Raw genomic sequence first — 20483 nt, forward strand, 5'->3', positions numbered from 1 at the left:
AGTTTTTATCCATTCTAGCTCCTGTTGCCCACTTCAGTTGCCCAGTTCTGTATCCTGGTAGCATCATCTACCTTCTTCCACTGCTAGGCAGTGGCTCCCCAGACACTGAATTCGAGGAAACTGAGTCAGAGGAGGCAGAAGGAAGGGAAGCTGCTCGGGAGTTAATGCTGGCCCAGCTGTCCAGGGCCGTCCTGCGCTGCAGACTTGCGTTAGTGGCTCATGATCTTTTGCCATGAGGAGTGGGCCCAGGGAAGCCCCTTCTGGACGTTTGCCATATCCCCCTCCCTTCCTGCGGCTTTTTTGGGGGTTTTGGCCCTGCACACTTTGTGTTTGGAAATGACCGTTTTTGCTCTCGACGGTGGCATCGGGTCACCCCCACCTCTTAGGACCCTCGCCCTCCTCGACACAGAGCGGGGAGCCACGCTCTTCTCCCGGCCCCGCCCGCCGCCCTCTCCCGGCCCGGCCCGGCCCAGCCCCGCGGTCCCCGCTCCCGGCGGGCGACGCCTGCGCAGTGCGGCCGCGGGGGAGGTCGTTGTCCCGGCGCCGTCGTCCCGGCCGCGAGCGCCATGGCGGAGGAGGTGAGGCGGGAGGAAGCGTCCGGCGTGGGGCGGGCCCCGACCCCCGGGGCGCTCCGAGGCCCCCAGCGGGCCGCCTGGGCCCCGCCGCGCCACCCCGGCCAGTAGGCGGCGGGGCCGGCCCGGAGCCCCCCTCTGCGCGCCCCGCGCCCCGGCCCGGCCTCTCGGGGCTGCCGAGCCGGCCCCGGGCTCCCCTTGGGCCCAGCGCGGTGCCGGGGTCAGCGCTTCTCTCGGGTCTCGGGACAGGTGAGCACCCTGATGAAGGCCACAGTCCTGATGCGGCAGCCCGGGCGGGTGCAGGAGATCGTGGGCGCCCTCCGCAGGGGCGGGGGAGACCGCTTGCAGGTACGGCGGCCCGGGCGAGGTGGGGCGGCTGGGGGGTGACCTGCCCCGGGGCCTGTCCGCGCCGCTGCGGACGCTGCGGGCAAGCAGGCGGCCCCGCGTGATCGACCTGGGGTAGAGCTGGAGAACCTCCATTCCAAACGTATCGGCCTTGACCAGCTGCTGCTTCCTCTAATTAGGTGGAGAGCACCCGGCACCCGGCACCAGGCCCTGGGGCCTTGCTTGCACATCTGCCCCGTCAACGCCCCCTCCCCCCGCCCCGTTGCAGATGTGGAGATGGGTCACCTTGGGAGGGACCCGGGGCATTGAGATGGCAACGCCAAGAGTCAAAGGGGGTCTTGATTCCTCAGTCCCCCATCTGCCAGCGACCTGCAAGAGGCTCGCATCCTCAGGCTTAGCACGTTACTACTAACTGGGATTAGTTCTCCCTTCCACACCCTGGCCTTTCCTAATTCCTGCAGGGCTTTGCCCACTGGCTGGGCACTGAGCTGGTTTGCCTTTCATAATCGTCCGTGCCCCGTCCCCGCCCCCATCCCCGACCCCCAGGCAGGGCCACACGGGAAAGAGCCTGTATGGACAGCATCTCTCTTTTGCATTTTAGATCATTTCTGATTTTGACATGACCTTGAGCAGGTTTGCATATAATGGAAAACGATGCCCTTCTTCTTACAGTAAGTCACGTACTAGGTTGCTTTGTTGGGCTTGACAAGATGGTGGTTTCTAAGTGGCAAATGAAAGGAGTTTTGTGTTTTTGCAGACATTCTGGATAACAGCAAGATCATCAGTGAGGAGTGCCGGAATGAGGTGGGTTACTCCCCTTCTTTGTTCAGAGATGGCTATCATATATGACTTCAGACAGTTCTTGGTTAGGACCAAAGATTCCAGGGTAGAGATCTTAGAAGATTAATATTTCTAAAAATTGTTTTTCTCATGCTCAAGTGAACCTGGTCTCGTACACTGGGGCAGTGTCTCCTTTTTGTTCAAGATGTGATGATTGGTGGTTAGAATAGGGATGTTATGGGTACTGCTAGCTAGAGTTTACAAGAGACTTCAACCTCGCTGTTTAACCCTCAGGCAATTCCGAGGGGTGGATAGAACCACTATGATCTCCACTTAACAGATAAGAAAACCGAGGCTTGGAGAGGGTAAACAACTCCTTCAAGGGTCATACAGGCAAGACACAGAGCTTGATTTTCCCATAGATCTGATTCTGTCCCAAACTCTTCACTATTATGCTCTTTCTTTAATAATATAATTTTGGGGAGGGTGCCTGGATGGCTCAGTGTGGGTTAAGCATCTGCTCTTGGTTTTGTTTCAGGGTGGTGGAATCTGGGTTCAAGCCTACGGAGGGGCTCCCTACTTAGCAGGGAGTTTGCTTGAGATTCTTTCCCTCTCCCTCTGACCCTTCCCCTGCGCATGTGCACTCTTTTTTTTTTTTTTTTTTAAGATTTTATTTATTTATTCATGAGACACTGGGACAGAGAGGCAGAGACACAGGCAGAGGGAGAATCAGGCTCCCTGCAAGGAGCCCAATGCAGGACTCGATCTCTGGACCCCGGGATCATGTCCTAAGGCCAAGGTAGACGCTCCACCGCTGAGCCACCCAGGTGTCCCTCTCACTTTAAAATAAATAAATCTTAAAAAATACATAATTTTTTGGTAAGGTAACCGGTATCAAGAAAGACCTCTGAATCAATGTCAATATATAATAACACTCATTTCCGTGCAATACATACAGATATACATCCTGCAGCCTTAGAGTTCATTTCACTTTGCTCCATGTTCTTCCCATCCATGTCCTCTTTGCCATAGGAGAGCCATGCTGGCTGCACATTTCTCTGCAGTTTGCCGAGCTCTTTCTACTGAATAACTCTTACTTAGTTTCACTTCGTCACTAAATTACATACAGAGGGGTCTCTCAGTCTGTCATATTGGTCAGCTCCTCCAGTACTGTCATGATTACTTTTTATTTTATTTTTATTTTTTTTTAAAGATTCATTTATTTATGATAGAGAGAGAGAGGCAGAGACACAGGAGGGGGGAGAAGCAGGCTCCATGCTGGGAGCCCGACGTGGGACTCCATCCCGGGACTCCAGGATCGCGCCCTGGGCCAAAGGCAGGCGCTAAACAGCTGAGCCACCCAGGGATCCCCAATTACTTGTTATTAAGATAGGCAACAAAGCAGGATGCCTGGGGGGCTCAGTTGGTGAAACGTCTGTCTGCGAGGGTCCTGGGATCAAGTCCCATGTCGGGCTCCCTGCTCATTAGAGAGTCTCTTTCTTTTTCATGTCTTCTCTTCTCAAATAAATAAATAAAATCTTAAAAAAAAAAGATGGGCAACAAATTATAGATAATTCTTATATTCCTACAACCTGTCTCTCTGGAGATGCACTTTTGGTTTAGTGTAAGTTCTGGCTTCAGGACCTTTGGCAGGTCACTTTTAGTGGTTCCCTGACATACCTGATCTTATCAGCTTCCAGAAAGCTGCCCCCACAAGTAAGACAGCTGGTTTGGGTGCCTGCTCAGGGAATGTGCTCTTAGGGAAAACCAAGATTCTGGGTGTTGATGAGCTCCCCCCAAAATTAAAACAGCAAAGTTTATGCATAGAATCTTTTTTTCTTTTTAAAAAAGTATTTTCTTCTCCTGAATTATTTTATACTTTTAGAAAAATGTTCTCACATCCCCCCCCCGCAAAACGTGTACATTGAGAATCTTAATGCATTTCAGGAGGTTTCTCCCTTTGTCAGTTTGTGAACTTTGCCTTTAACTCTCTTTTGGACCTGTGGTCAGGGACTCTATGTATGATCTCATAATATTCTGAGATTGTGCGTACATTAGAATTAAATTTTTTCCCCAATCAGTTTCCATTTTTATTGGGCGCTGTTCCTGACTGGCCCAGTGTGACACATGGTCCTTGAAGCGGTCTCCCTGGACAAAGGTCCTGGCAGGTGGAAGGAAATCTTAGCAGGGGGAGGCACTTGAAAATGCTCGTCAGGTGGTTCACCCGATGTTGGCGTTGTGATGGTTGTCCACTAACATGTTGGCTCCCAAATTCACTCCCATGATTTTTCTACTTCTGCTTTTTGCCATGTCTGTGGTGATTTTTACCACATATTTTACTTAAAGTTTGGTTACTATTAAAAATCTGAATGCAATTAGAAAAGAAACAATCTTTGTGAAAGCCTGAGTTTGATGTGCTAGGAGTCTTTTTCCTTAACATGCATTAAAATGAATCTAAAACTGCTAACATGAAAAGTGTTTATCCACATGCCCCTAAAGTTACTTTGCCTACCCCCTGAGAAAGTGTACCCCGTTTTTGGGAAATACAGCATTAATCCCTTCTTACTGGTTAAGCCCTGCCAACTGAGCTAATGAATAACAACAAAATCCTAGTAACCGTTCCCTTGAGAGCAAAAGGTCTTTCTTGATTTTTTGGCCTCAGATTCTGAGGGTGCATGTGAAGGGCTGACCAGCTCTGCAGATCAGTCACTCTCTAACACAGAGTTGCATCTTCTAGGTGATTATTTTCTCACGATAAACTGTGGGACTTCGCTGGGAAAAAGTTGACGCGGGCTAACGGCTTTTCTCTTCATTTGGATGTCCCAGCTCAAAGCGCTCCTTCACCACTATTACCCAATTGAGATTGACCCACACCGGACCATCAAAGAGAAGTTACCTCATATGGTGGAGTGGTAAGTGACAGTGGTTTTGAACCGCTCCTGAGCCCCACGATGCACTGATGCAGGAGGGGGTGTGCTTTTCCTGAGCCTGGATGAGGCGGCAGGCCCCCTCTTACCTTATTCAACGCCTCTGGCCCACCTATTAGAACAAACCATCCAGCCACGGTGGGGATGCTTTATGGCTGCTGCTAGAATGGGAGGCCCACTGAGAATCCTGGGAATGAGGTGGAAACCCCTTGGTTTGGGGGAATAAGTGCTTTGGAAAGATAACTCTCCTACAGGAACCAGTATCACTGGATGGAGCCTCAGTTCTCCGGAATATGGGGTCACCAAGGGAAGGATTCAGAAGAGTGGTTGACTTCAGCAGTTAGCTCACCCAGTTCTTGTTCCTGTGGCTATAGTATGGCTTTCTCACCCTCTTCCTTTTAAGGATGGCCAGAGTCTTTCAGGAAGTGGCTTGGTGGAAAAGGATGAGGCCTCCATTAATCTTTCCAGAGGGAACTTGGTCCTTAAAAGCGAAAAGACGCTTTACTTAGTGGTTGGAATTTGGACTTTTGTCGGGTGTCTGTTTCTAGGTGGACCAAAGCACACGATCTCCTGTGCCAGCAGAAGATTCAGAAGTTTCAGATTGCCCAGGTGGTTAAAGAGTCCAATGCAATGCTTAGGTAAGTGGCTCGCTCTGGAAAACATTTGAAACTGGTTTGCTCACAAAAAAGAGTCTGAGAGGGAGTGGAAGGGAGTCAGTTGCTAGGGGAGTCAAAAGAGACAAAACACTGTGAGTGGCTGATGTGAAGATCTTGCTTTTCGTCTCTGAATATAGCTAAAGAATATCTCACCCTTGGGTGCTTCCTAGGAAACTGTCTACTGCTAGCGGATATAGTATGAATATGACCAAGGCTTCATCTCCTAGAATAAACAGTTTCTAGCTCATTTTCTCCAGTTGTAAAAAGACTTTGGGGTCACCCTGATGACTGGTGTTCTGAACTCCAATATGAGAGTTGGCTGGCCCGGGACTCTTGATCATCAGCAGGCTTCCCAGTGCTGCCATGTTCTTTACTGGAGGAGGGATGAGGGCACATAGAGGAAGGAGGCAACATGGATGCCTGCTCTCAAGGATTGGATGTCTTCCCTAGGGAGAGCCACAAAAAGCCAAGAAAGTAGAGACACATGCAGACCCAGTAAGTGCCGAGGGGTTGGGGTGTTTCCTCAGTGAAGCTGTCCCAGATAGCTACCTGGTTGTATTTTGCTCGAGCAAAATAAGGCAGAAACAAACAACAGCCCATTTATATGAAGTTCAAGGATAGGCAAAGCTAATCAGCAGTGCACATGAGGTCACAACAGGAGGGGATGGCATTGGTTGGAAAGGGAACCTTGATCTGGTTAGTAATTACATGGGTGTATACATATGTAAACATTAGTTGAGTTGAAGACTTAAGATTAGTGCATGTTAACCATTTATTATATGTATTTTATACCACAATTTAAAATGTTTTTAAAAAGAAAAAATGTGGGATCCCTGGGTGGCGCAGCGGTTTAGCGCCTGCCTTTGGCCCAGGGCGCGATCGTGGAGATCCGGGATCGAATCCCACGTCAGGCTCCCGGTGCATGGAGCCTGCTTCTCCCTCTGCCTATGTCTCTGCCTCTCTCTCTCTCTCTCTCTCTCTCTCTCTCTCTCTCTCTCTCTGTGTGACTATCATAAATAAATGAAAAAAAAAAAATCTAAAAGGAAAAAATGTGGGCATCCCTGGGTGGCGCAGCGGTTTAGCGCCTGCCTTTGGCCCAGGGCGCGATCCTGGAGACCCGGGATCGAATCCCACATCGGGCTCCCGGTGCATGGAGCCTGCTTCTCCCTCTGCCTGTGTCTCTGCCTCTCTCTCTCTCTCATGAATAAATAAATAAAATGTTTAAAAAAAAAAAAGTAGGGGCTCCTGGGTGGCTCAGTCGGTTAAGCCCCCAACTATTGATTTTGGCTCAGGTCATGATCTCAGGGTCGTGAGATCAAGCCCCGTGTCAGGCTCCATACTCAGGGGGGAGTCTGGTTAAGACTCTCCCTCCCTCTGCCCCTCTGCTCCTCCCTCCCTGCACATGTGTGCGCTATCTCTCAATAAATAAGTAAATCTTTAAAAAGAAAAAATTTAAAAATATATCACCAAAGTAGAAAATAAAGACCAGGAGCAGCCACCCAGGGTGCCTGGGTGGCTCAGTTGGTTAAGCATCTGCCTTCAGCTCAGGTCACAATCCCAGGTCCTGGGATCAAGCCCTATGTCAGGCTCCCTGCTCAGCGGGGAGTTGGCTTCTCCTTCTGACCCTCTCCCCCGCTTGTGCTCTCTCTCTCTCTCTCTCTCAAATAAATAAATAAAATCTTAAAAAAAAAAAAAAAAGAAAAGAAAAGAAAGAAAAAAGACCAGGACCAGAGGCAGTGCAATTGCAGAATCCATCCATCTCTTTTCAGGGAGGGATACAAGACGTTCTTCAACACCCTCTACCAGAACAACATTCCCCTTTTCATCTTTTCCGCGGGCATTGGTGACATCCTGGAGGAGATTATCCGACAGATGAAAGTGTTCCACCCTAACATCCACATCGTGTCTAACTACATGGACTTTGATGAGGACGTGAGCCGGGTCTCCTTTAAGCTAGGGATGGAAGAGGGGTGGGGACCACCAGCCCCCAGGGCCATATCTGAAACTGTTAACCCTAACCTGGGGAGGGAAGGCATGCTGGCTTCTTGCACTCAGTCAGTTATTTATTTCTTTATGCCAGCTAAAGACAGTTACCTCTGAAGGACCTGCCCTCCCTCGGGTGCCTACTTTAGGGCTCAGGCAAGCCCCATGTCCCTGCCCTAGGTCATGTGCCATCCTAGGTACTCAAACTCAAGGACTTAGACTTTGATTTGTTTTCCTGGAGTCAGAGGTGGGTTACTCTGACTCACCCATGCTCTGACTTCTTCCCTTAAACCAATGGCTGGAATTCCCATCCCTTTAGCCTGAGGTGAGGACATAGCTCACAGCTGAGGGTGAGCACACATGTAGCCTGAACAGTGCTTGTGTCACGGGCTTCATGCTACCCCAGAGTATGTGAACAATGATATTTGAGGGTCCTTGTGAGTTTAAATCAGGGGTTACAAACTTTTTTTGTAAAAAGCCTGGTAGTAAAAAAAAAAAAAAAAAAAAAAAAAAGGCTTGGTAGTAAATATTTTAGACTTTGTGGGATAGATTTTATGGTCTGTCACAGCTACTCAACTCTGCTGTGGAAAAAAAAAAAAGCAACCGTGGACAAGATGTAAACCAATGAGCCTTGCTGCGTTCTGATAAAACTTAATTTACAAAAATAGGCCAAATCTGGCCTACAGGACCTAATTGGCTGGCCCCTACTTTAGACTACAATGAGATTTTGGCATTTCTGTCTTTCAGGATTCCCTTTCCTCTGTGACAGCAACAATGGAAAACTGGCTGTAGATGGGTCTCTGTAGCTCTTCTGTCTCTTGATTCTTTAGGGTTTCCTCCAGGGATTCAAGGGCCAGCTCATACACACATACAATAAGAACAGCTCCGTTTGTGAGAACTCTGGGTACTTCCAGCAGCTTCAGGGGAAAACCAACATCCTCCTGCTGGGAGACTCCATGGGGGACCTCACTATGGCTGATGGGGTGCCTGGTGTGGAGAACATTCTCAAGATTGGCTTCTTAAATGACAAGGTAGGTGTGAGACTGGGGCTTCTTATCTTAGTGGCTTGCTTCTTTTTCAATTCCTGTTACCAAATGCCTGGTGAACACTCTATGTGCTAGTCACTGTCGAGTCTTAGAGGCACTGAGGTAAGTCACAAGCTATATTTTCAGAGGAAAACAAAAGAGATACACAGTGATGGCTATGTTGGGCACATGGCGCGACAGGAGTTCAGAGACAGGGTCATCAGCCTGCACTTACTGTTGGATGCTCACCACATACTGGGCACATCGACCCATTTAATCCTTATGGCAGCTGTTTGAGGTAGTAACTCTCAGATGGGAAACCGAGGCAAGGAGGTTCATCTACCCATGGTACATAGTATAGGATGTGGTGGGGCTGATTGCTGTCCTCCTGTCGTACCTGTAAGGCATGACTGAAGTGGGAGAGAAGTCAGTATTAAGAAAGTGCATTTATAAGAACAGACCAGGGCAGCCCCGGTGGCGCAGCGGTTTAGCGCCGCCTGAAGCCTGGGGTGTGATCCTGGAGACCTGGGATCGAGTCCCACGTCAGGCTCCCTGCATGGAGCCTGCTTCTCCCTCTGCCTGTGTCTCTGCCTCTCTCTCTGTGTGTGTGTGTCTCTCACGAATACATAAATAAAATTCTTTACAAAAAACAAAAAAACAAAAACATCTATAAGAACAGACCAGAGGCCGACGGGTGCAAACACCGTGGTCATAAAGGGGCATAGTATGGTGTCAAATTAGAAGGCCACCACTCGTATCCTCCCCTCACCATCAGCCAGCAGGTGCTGAAGACCTCTAGAATGCTTGAACCTTGTGAAAATTCAATCCAGTTGGACTAGAAGTAACATCTGTTTTTTAAATTTTAATGCTTGTACTGTCCTTTTGCCACTGACACAAGGGTTAATTGTGGAACCCTATGCCCACTGCCATCCAAAGGGCGGGTCCCTGTCACCTGGAACTTCTCTTGAGAGTTGCAGCCTGAATGCAATCGTCCCCCTGCCCCAGGTACCTGAGAGGCAGAGGCAGAGAAGGCAGGGCATCCTTGGGACTCTCTGTCACCCCTCCCCCCCTCCCCTGGGCAGGTGGAAGAGCGGCGGGAGCGCTACATGGACTCCTATGACATTGTGCTGGAGAAGGACGAGACACTGGACGTGGTCAACGGGCTGCTGCAGCACATCCTCCATCAGGGGGACTGGATAGAGATGCAGGGCTCCTGAGGGCAGGTGTGGGGCTGGAGCTGCAGGCTGCGGAGAGGAGGGAGCCTCACCCGGAGGCCGCCCTGTGGGGAGCGCTGCTTCTCCCTGTGTGTGCAGAGTCCAGGGGGGTCCAGCTGCTGAGCCCAGGCCTCTCCCTCCTTTCCCAGCGTCTTCTGTTGTGTTCTCCAGAGTTTTGCGGGAAGCCCAAGAGATGGGAGGGCCAACCAGGTGAACACAGGACCTATAGAGTGTTAGCACTCTAGGGACCATCTAGTCCAGGGGTTCTTTTTTCCCCCAATTTTTAAAAATAGGAAGCTATTCTTCAAACATCTAATGTGTGAAACAGATCAAAATAAAAAAAGGAAAAAACAGCTGTTTTGATTTGGTGGGTACAGGGCTGGCTGGCTCAGCCTATTGTGTGACTCTTGATCTCAGGGTTATGAGTTCAAACCCCACGTTGGGTGTAGAGATTACTTAGAAAATAAAATGTTAAAAAACAAACAAAATCCAAATTCACTCACGATACCCTCTGAGCATACCATAAATGTGCCTGGGGATGGAGGTGGGCAGGTGCGGTTGGAAGGGTGTGTTTCTGACCTGAAATGGTTTGACTTGATGCTAAGGTAGCCATTACACCTAAAATTCTGATGGGGTCAGCCAGAGTTCCCTTTTTATGCATCCCCCAAAGGGATGCATGTGGGTGTTGATTTTCTCCCTGAGCCCTTGGCTCCCGCCCTCTCTTCTCTTCCTTATGTGGGCCCAGGGCCATGAAGATGGCTGACTTAAGGGGTATCAGGACCTGGGACTTGAAGGGAGAAGGTGCTCTGCGACACAAGAAAGTGGAAGTAATTTCTACTCAGTCGTCTGGCATCACTGGGCTTCCTTCAGAGTTTCTTTCCCTTCTTCCTCCCCTGTTGACTTGGATGGTCAAGAACTAGCAGAATTCTCTCTAGGGCACCTTTTGAAGAGAAAATGTAAAGCAGCTGATTTCACCTGGCCTTATTTAGCCTGTCCTCAGAGGACTTCACCCCTCCTCCTCCTGCAGAATACTTCACCCCTCCTCCTCCCCCTGCAGAGGACACCTGGCTCTGGGAAGTGCAGGGCTGAAGAAGGTGGCAAGGTGGCGCAGGCCTTTCAGACCTTCCCAGGGCCGTGTAGTTCCCATTTACAGGTGGCTTGGAAAAGACCAGAAACTTGCTTAAACTCCATAGCTAGAAGCAAGAGCCAGGATTTCAGGGTTTCTGACCTAAGCCATAGCATTTCTCTGGCATCACTCCTCCCTGCGGGCTTTGGTTCAGAGCTGGCTTGTTCGCTTTAGGAGAGGAGGTGGTTACCCTCTGAGGCCAGTGGGTAGCCACTGTCAGAGCCTAAGGTGCCTTCAGGATGCTTTGTAGCCTGGAGTGTCCGGGATTGGTTGTGGGGAGAAGCCATGTCTCAGGATCCTGGGCAAGAAATGGGTGCTTGTGGGGGGACAGGTCAGTCCAGGGAGCCCAGTACTATTGGCTTCTCTCCCAAGCCTCCCCCGCTTCCCCATCCTCTCCTGGCTTAGGACATCTTTGACGCCCTGGCCAAATTCCAGCCCTGTGGGTGGGGGGGGGGGCGGGTGGCCTGCCTGCTGGCTGGAGCAATTCCTCCCTCAAGACACTGTAGATTGGAGCTGATAAGTTTCCTTCAGATGAAGAGAGGGGGGATCCAGCAGGTGGTAATGGCTGGCAGCCAGGAGCAAGGAGAGGCGGAAGGTAGCCTAGTATTGGAACAAATCTACATGGAAGAAAGGAATCCAACCTGTGCAGCTTAATTTAATCCTTGAATTTCCTCAGTTTGAGGTTGGGGGCGAGGGGACCCCACCTTTCCATTCAGTTGGGACAGTTAAGAGCCAGGGATCATCTTTCCACACCTCCCCTGCAGGCCCCCCTGTAGATGACCACTCCCCACTCTCCCTCCAGCACACAGGGGGCTCCCTTTCCATGGGGAGAGCCCTGGTTAGGCCACAGCAGGTAGGAGGCAGAGACCTAAGGACGTGGTATCTTGAACGCCCACTTTCTTCCCGGTTCTTCCCCAGTTTTGGGGTCCCAGGGCCACCCTCCAACTGAAAGAGCACATCCTGAGGCCTTTGGTTTAGTCTTTTATTTGGTACAAAGGAGAAAGGGATCTGCCACCAATTTAGCCTTTTGAATGTGCAGAGCTGTCTACCCCCCTCTCACTTCAAGCAAGCCTCTCTTCCAAGTTTATCTCTCCCCCAAACCAAGGATTTCGTAGCCCTAAGACTACCATCCATCCTTATCCCCACCCCCTTCACCTTCCTCTTCTCTGTCCCATAGAGAAAGAAAGCAGGGACAGAGAGGGAGGAAGGGCAACACCAAGCCCAGCCCTGAACAGAGAGCCCCAGGGTCACTCCAGCCACCACTGGACATTGTGGGGGGCCAACAGCAGAGGTGTGGGGGAGGGCAGTGCCCTCCCTAGAAGCCCCCAGGGCTGAGGGTCTGGTGAGTCCTGGTCTATGCTCTTGGGGGGCTGCCTGGACCCAAGAATACAGACCAGAGCAGGGTAGTTGGGGACAAGGAAAAGTATGGGTAAAAGGAAAGTCTGAGAAAATAAAGGAGTGAACTGGGCCTTGTTCAGTGTCTGGTGACGTTGGGGGCAGGGGATATGGGTGAGGCTCAGCAATGGCCCCACCCGACCCCCAGACTCCGCCAACAGATTGGCTTTGTGACTCCAAAACTTGTAAGGGAGGGGTTTGGGGCCAGAAGAGAAACAGTAAATCGAGGTCTGTATTGTGGATTTTGCTCTCGGGCTGGTGGGGAGACCAGAGTTGTCTCCTCTGACCATGTTTCAGGTGTTCCTAGACATGATGCCTGCACAGGGGAGGGCGACCCTTGGAAGGTCAGCCCCAGGGCCCACTGTCCTCACAGAAGCGGGCCTCCACATTTGGGCCTGGGCCCAGGCTCCTGGCCTTCAGAGCTCCTCATGGACCCGCTCCTGGTCTTCGTCTGACTTCAGTTTGAGCTCCTCCACGGTGATCTTGCCATCCTGGTTGCGGTCCTGATTCTGGAACATGTCTGCTATGGTTTTCTCTGGGTCCTGCCCAGGCATGAGGCGTCCTTTGCCCTCGCTGACTTGAGCCTTGATGAAGGCGGAGAACTGGGAGCCAGGAGAGCCAAGGGGAGAGGGGGGTGAGGGTCTCACCGGAGCAGCTGCAAGTGGCCTTGGGAAGGGTCCCAGAGGGGGCCGGGGGAGGAGGTAGGTGTGGAGGACAGGCAGCAGTGGAAGGGGGGAGCTGGGCTGCATGAAGAAGAGGCAGGGACAAGACCTGAGGCACTGTGACCCAACACAGGGGCAGAGACAGGTGCAGCTGGGACTGCAGACATACTGCGCTGCATGACACCACCACAAACAGCAGCTCCTGTCAGGGTGACAGTGGGAGAAGCTATCAGGAGGACCAAACTCCTCACCCACCTCCTCCAGGGGGACCTCGCCGTCCTTGTTGAGGTCCAGGCCTTCGAACAGGTTGACAGGAGGGTCCTCATGCCACACGAACAAGTAGCCTGTAGGCAGCCCCTCCTCCCGGGACACCAGCTCCACCTCAAACAGCAGCACTGCACTGCCAGGGACACCCCGGGCTGGAGATGGAGGGGAAGAAAGGGAAGCATCCCAGTCAGGCGGAGGCCTGGGTCTGTCCTGCAGCCTGCCCTAGGTGCTCCTCAGTCCCCAGTTTCCCCTGTTGGACACAGAACCCTTGGGAAGGCCTCCCTCATGGGCCCCAGCAGCCCCCAGTGCCGGTCTGCTCCTCACCTCCACTCTCTCCGTGCGCCAGGTGTGGGGGTACCACGAGCTGCCGCCTCTCTCCCACACACATGCCCTGCAGGCCTGTGTCCAGGCCTTCAATCACCTTGTTGGCCCCCAGTGTGGCCTCCTGGGGGTCCCCATAGTCATGGCTGCAGCAGGGGGAAAGCAGATTCCCAGGCCAGTCAGCATCCCATCGTCCCCCACCAGCCCAGTCTCCCAGCTACTCCTCCTGGTGCCTGCCCCACACAGCCCAGTGCTGGGCCCAACAGTTCAGAGGTAGGATGCCGTCCTCATCATGCCACTGCCCCCCAAGTGCGGCCAGGAGGGCCCATCTCTCCCTGCTTTGGGTTCCCCTCCACAGATGGAGACAGCAGCTCCCCTAGACTAACTGGTTCACCCTCCCTGTGCCCGTGCATAGAGAATCTCAGCTCCTTGGGGTCCCCATGCTGGCTGGATGGGAACATCACAGAAGCACCCATCGGGGTGTGTCGGGAGGACTCCCCAAGCCTGGGCCCACCCACCTGCCCAGCCCTGGCCCTGCCCCGGACCCACGAGGAGAAGAGCTTGGTGCCATCCAGGAGCGAGCAGTTGTAGTGGTAGCGAACAAAGTCCCCAGGCTTGGCTGTCTCATTGCAGGTCTCCGGGGGTGGGGACAGTATCTTGATCTCCACGGGATCCCCAGGGTTGTGGAAGTCAATGATGTGGACATCGAAGATCAAGCACAGCAGAGCCGGGGATCTTGTCTCCTGGGGTCAGAACGGAGAATGGATCAGCTCAGAATCCAGGAAGGGCTGCTCAGGCCTCCCCTAGGACCCTAGGCCTCCCCCCCACCCCACCCCCACCCCTGTGTCTGCAAACTAGGATGGGCCACAGTCTTTGTCCCCAGGGTCGATTCTTCTAATACGCTCTTGTGGGGGTGAGGGACAGGGGAGGGGAGGACCAGGCCAGTTAGAAAGCCCATTACAGACGCCTAGGTGGCTCAGTGGTTGAGCATCTTTTGGCTCGGATCATGATCCCAGGGTCCTGGGATCAAATCCCGCATCGGGATCCCCTTGGGGAGCCTGCTTCTCCCTCTGCCTATGTCCCTGCCTCAATCTCTGTGTCTCTCATGAATAAATAAATAAAATTAAAAAAAAAAAGTAATTTGTCCCATTTTACAGGTGAGGATACTTAGGCTTCCAGCAAAGCTGGGTCTCAAGTCCAGGTCTCTTTGCTTCCTAGGGCTATTTCTTTTCTTCCATAACAACCCCACCTCCCCAAAACTCAGGAGTTGGCTGCCCTCTCCATGATGGAAGGGAGAAGTGGGGCGGGGGGTGCCCCAGGAGGAGAGGATGGAGTCTGTGTGGCAGGAGGCGGGCAGGTGGCAGGTGTGGCAGGTGACTGTTGGTGACGAGAGGGGCAGAGCGGTGGCTGGAATGGCCATGCGCCCCTGGGGAGTCAGTGGACAGTCTGCAGTGATGCTGCCATAGTGACTGTGAGCACAGGGGACACGCCTACCTGTCCCGTTCTCCCCGTAGGCCAGGTGTGGGGGGATGGTGATCCTCCGGCGCTCCCCCATGCAGGCGCCCTGCAGCCCCTGGTCCATCCCGGGGATGATGTAACCCTGCCCCACATAGGTGTTGTAGGTGTGGTTGCGGGAGTAGCTGTAATACAAGGCAGGGAGGGCCAGCAAGGGAGGTCACAGGGCCCCCCACCCGGCCCTGCCCGGCAGCTCAGAGCCACCTCCAGCTGCTGCCTGGGGTGACCCCAGGTCCTCACTCCCTCTTCCACCTTCTGTCCTCAGGAACCCTCCTGCTCCCCCCGCCCCACACTAACCTGGAATCAAAGAGGGTGCCGTCCATCAGTGAGCCGTTGTAGTGGTAACGCATGAAGTCTCCAGCCACTGCTCTCCGGACGCAGCCAGGAGGTAGTTCCAGCGTCTCTAGCTGGATGGTATCCTTCGGGTTGTGGACGTCAATCAGTAGCACGTGGAAGACCAGGGAGGCCTGAGGGGGGATCACAGTCCCTGGGGAAGGGATAGGCTTGAACCATACAAGTGGAGAACAAACGGGGCTCCTTCTCCACTCAGGAAGGCCCGTGTGAGCACCCTGCAGAAAGGTGCTAATTCTGCTCTCCAGAGACCTTGCTCTATCCTCAGCAGCCCTGTTTCTTGATCCCCCTGTGAGGTGTGAGCTAGATCCTCCCCAAGGCCATCACTAGCCCCTACTGAATGTCTGTGGGAATCAGAATAAAGCACCCTTTCTTAGTGAGATCATCACCAAGAGAGATTTCATCTCTACGGCGTCCTGAGTGCCCTTTTGCAGGACACAACCCGAACAACCATACGTGTACGTGACAGTCCTCTTCTGGGGAATCCCCGAGACCCTGTCTGCCCTCACCATAGCCTTTCTCGCCATAGGCCAGGAATGGAGGGATGATGATCTTCCTTCTCTCTCCAGGACACATGCCCAGCAGCCCCTGATCCATGCCCTTGATCAGCCATCCAGAGCCAACGTAGGTGTCATAAGTGCCGCCCCTACTGTAACTGTAGAAAATGAGGTAGAGCTGCTGGAGATGGGCCCTGGACACCCTTCCCATCATACCACAGCCCCCAGTGCCCCAGGACCCCTCTAGCCCTTACCTGGTGTCAAAGGCGGTGCCATCCAGCAGTGTGCCATTGTAATGGTAGCGGACAAAGTCGCTGTCCTGGACCATGCGGGGGCAGTGGGCTGGGTGGTGCAAGGTGCTCACCTGCACAGTGTCTGCCTTGTTCCACACATCCAGCAGGACCACATCAAAGTAGAGGGTGGCATCCGGGGGAATGAGCCCCGCTGTGAGAGTCCGGAGGCCACAGCTCATGTCCGGTGCAGCCTCCAGGACCCCTCACCATGCCACAGTCCCCTACGCCCAGAACTCCCTCTTACCCTTACCTGGTATCAAAGGCGGTGCCATATTTGCTGCAGCCCCAGCGTGGCAGGTTGAATGGCCACTTGAACGTCCTGCTTGGCCACCCCCTCTACTGCCCCTAGTTCCCCTTCTCCCTAGTCAAGCTTTGATTCTACCCAGGGCCTGTCATTTCCTTTCCTCCCACTCCATGGGCAGGAGACTGAAACTCTAGCCCCAGACCTGTCTCAACGCATACTGCATAGGCAGTGTGACCTTGGGCAAGTCACTCTCCCCCTCCGAGCTTCAGTTTTTGGCCCTGGGGTCCTTGTCTGCCTTCTGGGTCTCCTCCATCCCCATGCCTGTGCCCAACCCTTCTCACCCACACCGATGCTGCCATAGCCCAGGTGGGGAGGCACAATGAGGCGTCGCCGCTCGTTGACACACATGCCCATGAGGCCTCGGTCCATGCCGGTGATAAGGCGCCCCACGCCCACCACGATGGCCACTAAGGTGCTTCGGTCATAGCTGGGGGAGGGGAGGGAAGAAGTAGATGGGGTTCAGTGGTCTCTGCCCATGGTCACACACATGCGCAGGTGCGCACACACTCTATCCGCCTCCCTATACACAGGCGTGGGTCCACATACTCCTGTCTCCTCTCAAGCCTCCCTCCTCCCTTAATAGGATGGGCTGCTACAGGAGAGACGTCCCTGAGGAGGTCAGGGGCTTTTATTTGCCTGGGACATAGGAGGTCTGCATAGGCCTGTGTGCTACCACTATCTGCTGATAGCAGAGGGGTGCTAAGTATGGCACAAAGGGGAAAAGGAGCATTTACTGAGCATTGGCCATGTGCCAGATGAAATCCTTGACCTTTCCCTTTCACCACCTTATTTATTTTATTTATTTACTTGAGAAAGAGAGCACTGGAGAGACAGAGCAAGCATGAGTGGGGGGCAGAGGAAGAGTGAGAAGCAGGAGCAGGCTCCACTAAAGCCCAATATGGGGCTTGATTGATCCCAGGACCCCGGGATCATGACCTGAGCAGAAGGCAGATGCTTAACTGACTGAGCCACCCAGGTGCCCCTCAATACCTTATTTAATTCTTTCCCCTTTGAAGTGGGCATTAGCATTTTCATTTTTCTCATGACAAAAATTGAGACAAGACACTGACTTGCCCAAGGTCACGCAGCAAATCCGTGCCCTATTCAACTCCATGTTTGTGCCACCACACCATCACTTTTCCAAGGAGAGGAGGGGGAAGCAGAGCTAGCTGAGGATAGAGATTAGTTTCCAATTCTGGAAAGACACATTTTAAAATTGCCATGGCCTGTATTGGTTTTTGTTTTATCTTACTTTTATTTATTTATTATTTGTGGAAGTATAATTGACATACAAGATAATACTAGTTTTGGGTGTACAACATAGTGATTTGACATTTACAGACATTAGGGGAAAATCGGACTAATAAATCTAGTTAGCACCTGTCACCACACAAAGTTAATATGATATTGTTGTCTATGCTCCCCGTGTACACTACATCCCCATGATTTGTTCATTTTATAATTGGAAATTTTTACCTCTTGACTTTTATTTGCTTTTAGTTAGTTTTATTTTAAGTTTTCAGATGCTAAGGGAAGCTGAGAGGTTTTTATTTTTTAGAAGGAAATTCCTTTTTTTTTTTTTAAAGATTTTATTTAGGGATCCCTGGGTGGCGCAGTGGTTTGGCGCCTGCCTTTGGCCCAGGGCGCGATCCTGGAGACCCAGGATCGAATCCCACGTCGGGCTCCCGGTGCCTGGAGCCTGCTTCTCCCTCTGCCTATGTCTCTGCCTCTCTCTCTCTCTGTTTGACTATCATAAATAAATAAAAATTAAAAAAAAAAGTCTTCATAAAAAAAATAAAAAAATAAAGATTTTATTTATTTACCCATGAGAGACACAGAGAGAAAGGCAGAGACATAGGCAGAAGGAAAAGCAGGCTTCCCGCAGGGAGCCCAATCTGGGACTGGATCCCAGGACCCTGGGATTAAGACCTGATGCTGAGCCAAAAGCAGCTGCTCAACCACTGTGCCACCCAAGCGTCCCTCTTTTCTTCTTTAAAAAAGATTTTATGTATTTGAGCGTGAAAGAGAGACAGAGAGAGAGAGAAAGAGCAGGGAGGAGAGACAGAGGCAGAGGGAGAAGACTCCCCCTGAGCAGGGAGCCCAATGTGGTAGTGGATCCCAGGACTCCGGGATCATGACCTAAGCTGAAGGCAGACACTTAAATGACTGAGCCACCCAGGCGCCCCGGGAGACTTTTATTTAAAACAAATTTTTAAATCACTTTTTTTAAAGTTTATTCAATTTTTTAGTAAGCTCTACCTCCAATGAAGAACTTGAACTCCTGACCCCAAGATCAAGAGTTGCATGCTCTTCCAACTGAGCCAACCCTGGGGGACTCCAAGAGATTTTTCTTTTGACCAAAAGAGTTAAGAACCATGGGTTAAGGACGTTTTTCCAAGCTTAGCACTGCATGAACTGGGGCCAGCCAGGCTCCCAGAGTCCCACCAAGGAAGCCATCCCCGGCTCCCAACCCCTCCCTGACTTGGGCTGTATTCCTGGCCACCAGCCATCCCTCATTCTGCCCACTGAGAGGCTTCCTCCACAGTGCTGTGGTGAGGGCCCAAGCCCGCACAGAAATTCTACCAGTTACACACTATCAGAGCACTCAATCCTCCCCAGAGTCAAGGCCCATGTGCCCTGAACTTGCTTTCGGATTGGCAGGCGCTGCATGAAATTCACTTTCATTCATCATCATACTTCAGCCCTGTTATCAGCCTTAGGAAGAGGGAATTGAATTTTCCAGATTATTTTTAACCTCTGTTTTTCAGATAAGGAACATGAAGCTGCAAGTACTAAAATTTTTTGTTCATGGTCACAGGCTGGATTTGAACTCGGGGTCCTGCACTCTGGAGCTCATGTCCTTCATTCAGTACACTGCCTGCCTTTCAAAGCCATGGCCAACGATTTCCCATAGGCTGAGTTGTGTGTTTTGGGAAAGGGTCTAAGAGGGACTGAGCTCTTGGGATATGGTGTATGACTCGGCTCTGAGGTTTAACCTAGGCTGGCGTGCAGCCCTGCCCTGCCTCTACCCACAAAAGTAACTTGCCAAAGCAGATCAAAGGTCTGATGAGACCAGAAGCCCATCTCTCAAACCCCAAGGCGGACAAGATGGGAGGCAGTCCTGGGCTGGTAGAGCTAAGATGGAGGGAGGTGGGGGGGTGCAGGGAAACCCAGAGAGGGAGCTGAGAACCCCCTGAGGAGCCTGGGGGTCAATGCCCCGCCCTGTGACACGTAGACACATAGGGTCCCTACACAGAGCTATGCCCTCCACTCCTGGGTCACCCTGCTTTACCACCCTAGCTGCTCAAAACCCCCGTGGCCTCCAAAAAGGTTCTAGTGCCTCTTCTCTGGTTACAAAGGCTGGAAACCTGGGGCTGGAACCAGAAGGGATTCAGGGGGTCCCAGATTGAGACCACCGGAGGATTCACATGTAGCAGGGACCCTGCCCTTCCCTCCAGCACTAGGGACCAGAACCTCCCTGCCAGGTCTTTAAATAAAGCACTGGTAAGTAAATACAGCAGTTCACCTCCATCATCAAACACTTTGGGGAAAACGGGGAGCTTGCTGTAAAAGAAACTGGGGTCCTTTGAGAGGTGAGGGTTTGAAATTGAGGGTAAGGATGTCCTGGGGAAGATGGATATCTGGAAGTCCCCATTCCCAGGGTGCTGCATTAGTGGTTGGAAGACCACGGAGTGAGTAGGGGATGCAGACCCAGCCTAAAGGGACTACGGGATCTCCAGGATTACAAGAGCCTGGCCCCAAGGGGAGTGGCCAGTCTGGGGGCACCCAACCCGTTACCTCGAGTCAAACTTCTTGCCATCCTCGAAAGTGCCGTTGTAGTGGTAGCGCACAAAATCCCCCATCTGCACTTCCCGGGGACAGGTCCTGGGGATGTGGTACCTCTCGATGACTACATCTTCCAGGGGGCCCCCGGTCGGGCTAGCACGGCCCAGCCCCCTCCCCACGGCCTGTACCAGCAGCAGCAGCAACTGCAGCAGGGGGAGCCGGAGGAAGGTGTGGCTGGGGAACCCCGCGCGGAACATGGTGCCTGGAGCGCGGACGGCCAGCAGTGAGGGCGAGCGAGGGAGTCGCCGCCGCCAGCCTCCTTCCCCCGCTCCTCCGGGAGCAGGCTCCCCCCCTTCCTGTCCTCGTCCCCACCCCCGCCCTGGCTGGTCCACGTGGAATGGGGGCTGGGGAGACTGAGCTGGCGGGACGGGGGGCGGGAGACGGGGGGTGGAATCGGAGGAGGG

General features: G+C 52.5%; 2 protein-coding genes across 2 annotated transcripts; one reads left to right on the forward strand and one right to left on the reverse strand.

Moving 5' to 3' along the window:
• Positions 1–443: 443 nt before the first annotated feature.
• NT5C3B (5'-nucleotidase, cytosolic IIIB) lies at positions 444–9855 on the forward strand. Its single transcript, XM_038547346.1, has 9 exons — positions 444–578; positions 822–920; positions 1519–1588; positions 1675–1721; positions 4524–4609; positions 5173–5262; positions 7050–7212; positions 8094–8294; positions 9371–9855. Exons 1-9 carry the CDS (start codon positions 567–569, stop codon positions 9503–9505), a joined length of 903 nt encoding a protein of 300 aa, XP_038403274.1. The 5' UTR covers positions 444–566; the 3' UTR covers positions 9506–9855.
• A 1741-nt stretch (positions 9856–11596) lies between these two features.
• Positions 11597–20365, reverse strand: FKBP10 (FKBP prolyl isomerase 10). The gene is given in 11 exon segments (XM_038547347.1): positions 11597–12625; positions 12941–13104; positions 13277–13419; positions 13823–13989; positions 13991–14016; positions 14768–14913; positions 15086–15275; positions 15649–15794; positions 15891–16080; positions 16515–16660; positions 20032–20365. Coding segments are annotated over 11 exon segments (1749 nt in total). The 5' UTR covers positions 20277–20365; the 3' UTR covers positions 11597–12439.
• Between the last annotated feature and the right edge of the window lie 118 nt (positions 20366–20483).

The sequence above is a fragment of the Canis lupus genome, chromosome 9 (genome assembly GCF_011100685.1).
Source record: "Canis lupus familiaris isolate Mischka breed German Shepherd chromosome 9, alternate assembly UU_Cfam_GSD_1.0, whole genome shotgun sequence".
Lineage (NCBI taxonomy): Eukaryota > Metazoa > Chordata > Mammalia > Carnivora > Canidae > Canis > Canis lupus.

Bases quoted from the DNA above. Each gene is read 5' to 3' on its own strand.
- NT5C3B (XM_038547346.1), top strand. The intron at 1,589-1,674 runs GTAAGTCACGTA...GTGTTTTTGCAG, and splicing joins ACGATGCCCTTCTTCTTACA to ACATTCTGGATAACAGCAAG. The intron at 4,610-5,172 runs GTAAGTGACAGT...GTCTGTTTCTAG, and splicing joins TTACCTCATATGGTGGAGTG to GTGGACCAAAGCACACGATC.